Source organism: Pseudochaenichthys georgianus, chromosome 10 (genome assembly GCF_902827115.2).
Source record: "Pseudochaenichthys georgianus chromosome 10, fPseGeo1.2, whole genome shotgun sequence".
Lineage (NCBI taxonomy): Eukaryota > Metazoa > Chordata > Actinopteri > Perciformes > Channichthyidae > Pseudochaenichthys > Pseudochaenichthys georgianus.
Window position 1 is genome coordinate 26,000,001 of NC_047512.1, and position 9,407 is coordinate 26,009,407.

General features: G+C 40.4%; 1 protein-coding gene across 1 annotated transcript; it reads right to left on the reverse strand.

Moving 5' to 3' along the window:
* Nucleotides 1-726: 726 nt before the first annotated feature.
* Nucleotides 727-8,737, reverse strand: trim105 (tripartite motif containing 105). Its single transcript, XM_034093053.2, is given in 10 exon segments — nucleotides 727-2,137; nucleotides 2,342-2,457; nucleotides 2,582-2,595; nucleotides 2,747-2,980; nucleotides 6,137-6,238; nucleotides 7,188-7,235; nucleotides 7,237-7,320; nucleotides 7,322-7,375; nucleotides 7,377-7,520; nucleotides 8,621-8,737. Coding segments are annotated over 9 exon segments (1,299 nt in total). The 5' UTR covers nucleotides 7,464-7,520; nucleotides 8,621-8,737; the 3' UTR covers nucleotides 727-1,577.
* Between the last annotated feature and the right edge of the window lie 670 nt (nucleotides 8,738-9,407).

The window sequence follows — 9,407 nt, forward strand, 5'->3', positions numbered from 1 at the left end:
TTAAGAGAAACTAACGAGTTGGGCAATGATAATCTTTCCATGACCACTTCCACATTCAACTTTGCCATTTTCCCACTGTTTATAGGAACATAATGGAAAGTACAACTTTACATTTGTATGCCTCTAATGAAGCTACATACCTCAATTTAAAACTACTATGATACATTTTATGCAGTCACTTTTGTAATCCAAGAGGCACCATGAGGACATGGGGTCCAAAAAGAGCCACAGAACCACTCATGCTCACTTCAGATGTAATACAACGTAATTGCTCTCTTCGGATTAGGAAACGAGTTAACTCTCTGCAGTTACAAGTCAGAGTGGCTGACCAGTGCATTGTTGTATACGCACCCACACGCCGCTGTGCAGGAAGAGCGTGGTCCCCCTCAGGTGCAGTTCATTGTGCCACTTTTCCAATTTGCAGAGGAGGCAGCAGCATCCTGCTTCAGCGGCCCCCCGAGGCCCGTGAAGCCCCGAGGCATCCCCTCTGTCACTCTGTTTTTGTGACCTTTCACCTGGCAGGAGGAAACAGGACATCAGTGCTTTTGTGTGTTTGTGAAGATAACCGAGAGCCCGCCTCTTCTTTCTCCATAAGTGTCAGGGATGACTTGTGTATTCATAGTCAAGCTTTCTGCTTTGATGATGCTTAATAACATCCTCGATTATTTCAAGTGAGGTCATGTAAGAGTGTAGGTTCACAGCTGCAGGAGAGAATCAAAGACAACGTTTTGTGAAAAGAGTGATTTGGTTTATTGTTTGAATCGACAGTTTTACAGTGATCAGTTGGGTCATATGCAACTGACATGCAATGGCAACAATGGAAATATACTGCATACACTGAATCCTGTGAAGAACTATATCTCCTTACTCTATCAAAACACAAGAGTGCATTATATCACACTTACATTTAGGCACGTCTAGTGTACATGATTGAATAGATAATGACAAATCAACAGCTTCTAGAAGTCATACAGAACTCGTAAAGGTGCTATGAAGTTACATTTGGATGTGAAACTTCATCAGAAAGAACATCTGTTTCTCATTTCAGACAGAAGTCCAAACATGAACCATTTCATCAGTAAAATCTCAAACTAAAGTGCACACATCTTTTATGCTGAAAAAACTCAATGGTGATTAAAACAATAACCTTTTACAAGCGACTGAGGACAGTCTGACTTAATGAAAAATAAATAAAAGGAGTATCATTGAAAGGTCAAATGTCTTCATCTTCTTTAAGAGATTTGGATGAGCAGTGAAGAACCGCATGCATCCAGCTTCACTATTCAAAATCGTTGAATAAAGTGTTAGTTTAATGTTTCTGTTTATGGCTACAGCACATAGAATTAGCCTCTACAGTTCGATTGAAGGAATATAGCATTGTTCATTACATATCAAGGCTTTAAAGGCTTATTGCAGGTAGAAAGTAAATATATCTGATCAATAGAGCATGGAGAGCAATCTGAAATGGCTGACACAGACCCATAATGCTAAAAAGGCACTGCTGTCTTTGAAGAGCCCAGTGCTAACAGTTATTGGTCAATAAGTGAATAGAAGGCTTTGCATCGATTGTCCCCATGCTAGCCAGACAGAGCGACAGGAGGGTAGTGGAGGAGTTTGATAGGCAGAGATTTCTGTCGGCCGTCACTGATGCACGGACTGAAGAAGGGGAACGCCTTGCCCCTCGGCCCGTTGGTGAACGAGTACAGCAGGCTCATATCATCGGCGTTGTAGAAGGAGACCCTCCTCTCCTCGCAGTCTAAGTAGACCCCGAGCTTCTGAGGGGCGGAGACGAGCTGCAGCCTGGTCCAGGGCTGCGTGCCGGCCGAGTATTCGCCGGCATTACGCAGCCGCAGCGTCCAGTAGCCGCTCTCGGGGCTCAGCTTGATGCGAGTGTGCCTGTCGACGGCCTCCGAGGCCACGCCCAGGTCCCACTTGGGCTTGGAGCCCACTTCTACCTCCCAGTAGTGTCGGCCTGACTGGAAGCCCTGTGCAGCCAGGATGTTGACGCACTGCAGGAAGCGCTTGTTGTGGTCGTTGTGCGGGATCATGATGTCACATTCAACAACCGCCGTTTTGTCCCTGGAGACCTGAATGCTCGGGTGCGCTGTGTCGACATCAAACGTTAATGGGGAAGGACCTGTGGGGTGAAATAATTAATTATTTAGATTTAACAGTGCGTTCGTCACATTTTTCAATAAATGAAATATCATTAGTGGAACAATGGTGTTATTACTGTGTGCCTTCAGCATCTTTTTATCATTTCAGTAATCATTCAGTAATTACTCCCATTGTTGAGGCAAGTCTTTTAGTCTCTAATGAAGCACACCAGAGAGGAAATTACCTGGCTTCAGAGACTTGAACATCTTTCTCCATGTGATGTACTGTAATGGGGCCACGTATTTGTAGCTGAAAGCGTTTATTTCAAACTCCAGGGCGTTCTTCACCTGCACACATGGCCTGTAGGAAAAAAGCAAATGAGGGTCATATATTTAGAGCACAAATAAAAACATATGAAAGGTGCAAAAAAAAAAACGACAACAAAAAATCAATTATTCATCAAACTGAAATATTTCACACTTACTTTATCTGTGGGAGCTAGAGCAAAAAAGGAAAAATCACATGACACACTATTATTAAAAGTGCAGATGTGATTGACACATTCACAGTTGAATGACTATTTTCAGGCATGAAAATGTACTTCAAACCTGGATTCTCTTTTAGACTTTGTGTCCTCGCCAAAGCTTACCTGAGTCAGGACGATGTTCTCATTGTCAGCGCTCGCCTGATGCAGCACTCTCATATTCTCCTCCAGCTGTCTTACTGCCAGCTCCATGGCCTCCATGTGGCGCTGCACTCTCTCCACCTCCTCCCCCTGCTCCCTCCTGAGCTGCTCCAGCATGCAGACCTCCTCATCCTGCAGGATCTGATGGAGAGCTGCAAACTCCCCTTTGACCCGAGCCTGCAGATCTGCTCCCACTCTCTACAACAGGGACAAATGAGCCATGTTACAGATGGAGAACATCATGTCACATCTCTCTATCGTTGTTCTACCACAGCTATGTAGGCTTGTCCCATTAAAGCTCTTAATTGCCTCCCCAAAAGTACACATCTCTAGAGAGAGACTAATGAAGCAACACTTTGCATCAAAGATCTACGTGTCAAACAAATGAAGACTGGGGGAAAGGATTTCCTGTTCCTCATCTCAGCACAGCATGCCGTCTAAATGCAAGCTCTTATCTTCCATCTGTCTCACGCGCATTAGATGTGTTTAAGTTGCTGTCGCCTGTGAACAGTTTGTCACATGGTGTAATGAAGTTTTGTCTAGGCCTTGAAGAAACATGGAAACAAAGCGCAGTTGTCAGAACGTTTAAAAGTTAGCGTTGAGCTTCAGTCTGCAATGTTCAAAACAACAGATAAAGCCAGCAATCTAGGTGCAGTCATGGACTCTGACCTGAGTTTAAACAGTCACATTCAAACAGTTACTCAATCAGCCTACTATCACCTAAAGAACATATCTAGGATTAAAAGACTAACACAGCAGGATTTGGAAAAACTTGTCCATGCCTTTATCTTCAGTAGACTGGACTACTGCAATGGTGTCTTCACAGGTCTCACTAAAACATCTATTAGAAAGCTGCAGCTGATTCAGAACGCCGCTGCTCGAGTCCTCACTAACACTAAGAAAGTGGATCACATCACTCCTGTTCTGAAGTCTTTACACTGGCTTCCTGTGTGTCAAAGAATATATTTCAAAATACTGCTGCTGGTTTATAAAGCACTGAATGGTTTAGGCCCAAAATACATTTCTGACCTCCTGCTAAATTATGAACCATCCAGATCTCTCAGGTCTTCAGGGACTGGTCAGCTTTCTGTCCCCAGAGTCAGAACTAAACATGGAGAAGCAGCAGTTCAGTTATTATGCTCCAGATATCTGGAACAAACTCCCAGAAAACCTGCAGGTCCGCTGCAACTCTGACTACTTTTAAATCCAGGCTGAAGACTTTCTTTTTGCCGCTGCTTTTAATTGAACTATTCACATCTTAAACTGCACTGTAACTTTTATCCATGTATTTTTTCTTTTAATGTTTATTTTATTAGCTTTTCTTTTTAATGACTGATTTGAAATGCCATTTTCTTAATGTCTTTCATTTTTTGTAAAGCAACTTTGAATTGCCTTGGTGTTGAAAAAGTTGCTATATAAATAAACTTGCCTTGTTGGACAGGTTGCTTCTGTTACGGCTCATTTCAGACATATGTGTGGTTTACATAACAAGATGATAACTAAGAGGAATCGATAACGCCTCTATTGAGTCTCCCCTTCTGGTGCAGACGTGAGGAGGTTCTGCTGGAGCTGTAGCTTCCATCCAGCATTTGATAAATCACAATAAAAAAAGGATTATCAGAGACAGTAAGGGAGAGAAAGGAAGGAGGTTGATCCAGAAATTAGCAGCAAAGTTGTCGGTAAATGTACAGCACAGACAGAGTCTCTGCTGCAGCTACATTCAATTATTGTCTGAAACCATGAGTATTTATTTATATATAAATATATGTATATCCTGAGACCCAGCTTATTGACCAATGCCCTCTGTAGTGGATATTTTATTAACATGCATCTCCTTTTACTCTTTCAATCCCTCTATCAATCCCTGCTGCACTGTGCAGAGGCCATCCAGGGCTTTCCAGTGATATGTCATTGGCATGCTGCTAAAATTGCATGCTGGGAAGTTACTCATTCTTTTCAGCCAAAATGGCCGGCATAGCAACAACAAAATGTATAGAGGGGTATGTCAAATCTATTGTTATTTTTACTATGAAAATCATATGTTCTTGTTTATTAACATGTTAGGAACTATATCATTAGTTCGGAAAGCAGTTAAATAATTTGCATTTGGAAATAACAGCTCTTTTCTAAATGTAAGACTTTATGACTCAACATTGTTTCAGGAGACAGAACTGAAGCAGAGAGTTAGGGGAGATTCAGATGTGGCGCTCTCAGATGATGAGAAAGAGGAGGATTTCACACCTGGGATAGAAGAAGAAGAAGAAGAAGAAGAAGAAGAAGAAGAAGAAGAAGAAGAAGAAGAAGAAGAAGAAGAAGAAGAAGAAGAAGAAGAAGAAGAAGAAGAAGAAGAAGAAGAAGAAGAAGAGAATAAGAAGAAAATAAGAAGAAGAAGAAGAAAAGAAGAAGAAGAAGAAAAATATGCAGGATGCTCAGATAGCACACAGATACAGACACATAGTGTATATGGATGTATGTATATATACTAGGGCTGCTCAATTAATCGTATTTTAGTCGCAATTACGATTTTGGCTTGCAATGGTTTTTCAGGTGAATTATACTTACATTTCAGGGTAATCAACTGTTAAAAACATACTGTTCAATTTTTTTTTCAATAAATGATGTTTTCAAAGTAAATGGATAATCGTTTTGGAATAATCATGATATCAATTATTGACCCAAATAATCAAGATTAATGATTTTTGCCATAATCGAGCAGCCCTAATATATACAGTAAAGATAAAAGAAGAGACTATTGAAATATGTGCAAGCACAGTGACACATCAAATACTGTCAAATAACTATTTGAATATTAATTGACCTTTTTCCCAGCGATCACCACATTTTAAAGAGCAGTCATTTATGTATAACAATTTGTAACAATTTACAATATGGCCGTAAGGTGTTGTTGTGTAGTCAATCGTAATAGCAACAGAAAAAGACAATTAAATAGTAAATATGATTAATTTGTATGACATTAATTGTCAACTTAAAGTAATTTACTGTGGCATCCCCAGTCTTGTCGGATGTTTAATCATCTTAAAGCTAAATAACAAGGTCTTGTTTTGATGCGCTGGGTCTCTCTGCTGAAGCAAATAATTACCATGTGAGAAAAAGACTGCACAGCAAATATTTCTTTAACAAAGTCGACACACAACGAAGTCAGAGGTTAGAGAGGCACCGAGGCGCAAGCCCCATTATGTTTTTTACAAATCAAAGCAGAAGTTGTCACTTACCACCATCTGCAAACAGCACTAAATATGCACAGCGGCATATTGCAAACAGCCATTAGGGAGTTTCATGTACATTCTTATCTGCTAAGTGCTGCCACCACTCGAGGTGAGCAGAGGAGTGTACCTTTATGGTGTCCATTTTGTCTTTGTCTCTGTGAATACTGTTGATGAAGTCCTCCTTCCTCAGGCGCTGGCTCTCCAACATCTCTTTCACTTGTTTCTGTAACAACATGTAAATTAAGTCAGAAACAAAAGAGAGAGACTGATGAGAGCATCATGGAACCCATATTCAACAGAGAATGTACTTTGTGTTGTGGTTGCATTTAACCGTCACTTTTTAAAGATGTAGAACTAGTATTTTTCCCACGTAGTTTACATGGAGAGCAAAAATACATTTCAATTGAATGCAGTCTACTGGAATGACAGCCCAACACTAAGGCCTAGATAAGAGAACATTTCGACAGACATCCGCAGACTGTATCCAGCCAAGAAATAGTCTGACAAAAAGGGCTTTTAAATATGCCATGTGTTTTTTTTGTATGGATTGAACAAACAAGATATAAAGTGTTACTGGGTGAGCTTTATTGAACTGTTGGTAGGTATTTTTTTATTACCGTAATACAGAGCCAGGCTAGCTGTTTGACAATGTTTTTCAACCTTAATACTAAGTTAGGCTAACCAGCTGCTGGCTCTCTATAAACTGAAGTGATATTAGTCTTCTTATCTTATCTTAAAGTATTTATTTTGAAAGAACCATAGCGTTGAATAAACACATTCCGACACAATATGATCAATAATTACATATAAAAAAGATTGTATGATTTATTATAGCAATTGTTTTTTATTATTCTGGCAGAGTATATTGTTTCCCCTGCTGTTGTTAAGTCGTATATCCTGTCATACACAACCTAATATAAAAGGGAGTGGAGTGAAGTTTACCCTGAGCTATTCAAGTGAGATGTGTTCAGGGTGGAACTACAGTGAAATAAACATGGATGTAGACTGAAGAGAAAACATTTGTATTCAAAGGTTAGAGAGAACTCCTTTTTAATCAACTGGTTTACTTTGGAGCATAAGGTTATTGTATAAGATTGCCAAATACTTAATAAACAAAGTCGAACTAGGAGCAAAAGGCATGGAAGGCAGCCAGCAGGAGGTCTGAACTCACCTCGAGGGTTTTTGATGTAAGTGTCCGAGGTGGTGACCCGGACCTTCTCCACCATGGGCCGCCACCAGGTAGTTAGTTTGAAACTGCTTGGAGCTGAACTCCTTGCGGCACTGTGGGCAGGTCACAGGCCCCTGAGCCCCCCCTCCAGTACCTGGAGATGCAGGGTTTGCAGAAGTGGTGCATACAGGCCAGCATGGACAGGCTCCCGGAACAGGTCGCAGCAGATGGCGCACGTCAGGTCCTCTCTCAGGCTGCCTTTAGAGGACGGAGCCGCAGCAGCCATGACCAACGGTGCTCTGCTTTGTGTGTCAGTCCACACGGAGAAAGTGAAAGCAAAAATCTAGAGGAAGAGAGAGACACAGCAAGAGAAAAACTGTAGCTTTTCAAGGCCAGATTGCAGGGTGACACATTCGTTTATTTCCCTAAAAATAAAATAAAAAGTCCACATTCAGCATGATTTCCAAGAGTTAACAAAAGAGAAGAGGCGTAAAGTGTACAAAGATAACATGAGACCAGTGGTGGAAAAAGTACTAGACTCAGATCATTTACTTCAGTAAAAGTACTAATACCACAGTATGAGTTGATAATGTTACTTTAGAAAGAGTACAGAAGTATTATCAGCTGAATGTACTCAAATATAGTATCAAAAGTACTTATTGTGCAGAATGCCGCTTATAAATGTGTTGTATTATTAGAGAATATTATACTATTCTGAATAATCATTAGAAAATGTATATACATTTATGTTGTAATTCCCAAATATGAAGCACATTTTGGAAAGTACAGAGTAAATAAGTAGTACATTTATAACATATAATAAACACAATGTTATGTTAAAAGTAACTACAAGTGTCTAATAAATACATGAAATGTAGTGAAGTACAAGTACAAAGTATCAGAAAATGGAAATACTCAAGTAAGGTAAAGGTATCCAAAAGTATAGTTAAGTACATTACTTGAGGAAATGTACTCCTTCCACAACTGAGACAAATAACGTGAAATAATGTTAATGTTAGGAAATACAATACAAAACATAAAATAAAGATGAACAATGACTATTGTGTGGATGGAACGCAGCATAACATGTTGTTTGTTTGGCTCAGTCTCAACTTTGATCCAACTGCTCCTTCCCTGTGAAGTCCGTCACTGATAACACATCGATGCAAATAAGGCTGTACTTGTTCATGAGGTTATGCTATACACCCGCTTCAATAAAAAGGACAGGCAGTTCAATTTAGGAGTGGAAATGGTCTGATATAGGGTCTCTTTAAGCTAGCTGGTAATTTGTTTGGTTTCGTTTTACACGGTTTGAAGCCTGCTAGTGTTTAGCTACGTATAGCAGCCAGCAAAAGTACTTTCCAAGCGACACAAAGGAATGCAAATGTAATGCTTTTGAATGGTGACTTTAATACACTTTAGTTAAACCTCTCGTGAACTTACGTGGTCTGTTGTTTGGAGATTTGTGTAGCCAGGTATACTTCAAAGTTCCTCGTCTGCTCTCAGATCCCAGGGCTTGGCTGCTGTTTGGGAACAATACGTACAAGCCAACTGCGCATGTGCGAGATACACGCCCACCTTTGATTGGTCCTCTGGTTTCACAGCAAACGGCAGGTCGTGAATACTGAAATGAAGGCAGTCAGTTATTAATTTTCCCTCTTCGATTCCTAACGTTTCTGTGGCACTTATCACAACTAAACACATGCCTTCTCTCGAAAATAATCAAAGCTGGAAGGAATACTCCGATTTTTTACCAGTGAAAAGTTGGAGAAGGGCACATCGGCAGTGCCCAGGACGTGAACTGGCACCTCTCCAGCTACCAGTCCAGTGTAAAAAATACTTTGTTACAAGTAAAAGTCCTGCATACAAAATCTAAGTTGGAGTACAAATGTATTGCCATCAAATTATACCATCCTCTCTTCAGGAGATATTTGAGGAGATGGTGAGAAAGCAAGGCCGTAAAATCACATGCGACCCCAAACACATCCTGTATAGAGAGTTTGAGTTGCTTCCCTCGGGCAGAAGGTATAGACCAAACTGTAAATTGAACAGGTATAAGTTTTCCTTTATTCCACTGTCAATCAAGCTGCTGAACAGTCAGAAACTATTGTGATTATGCTGTGTCAGGAGTTCTTGGGAGGTGCAATGTTTACAGTGTAGTTTGTGCAATCGAGAACATAGGGGAAGTGCATTATGTGTAAATAGGTACGGACACAATAGGGATAGGCTA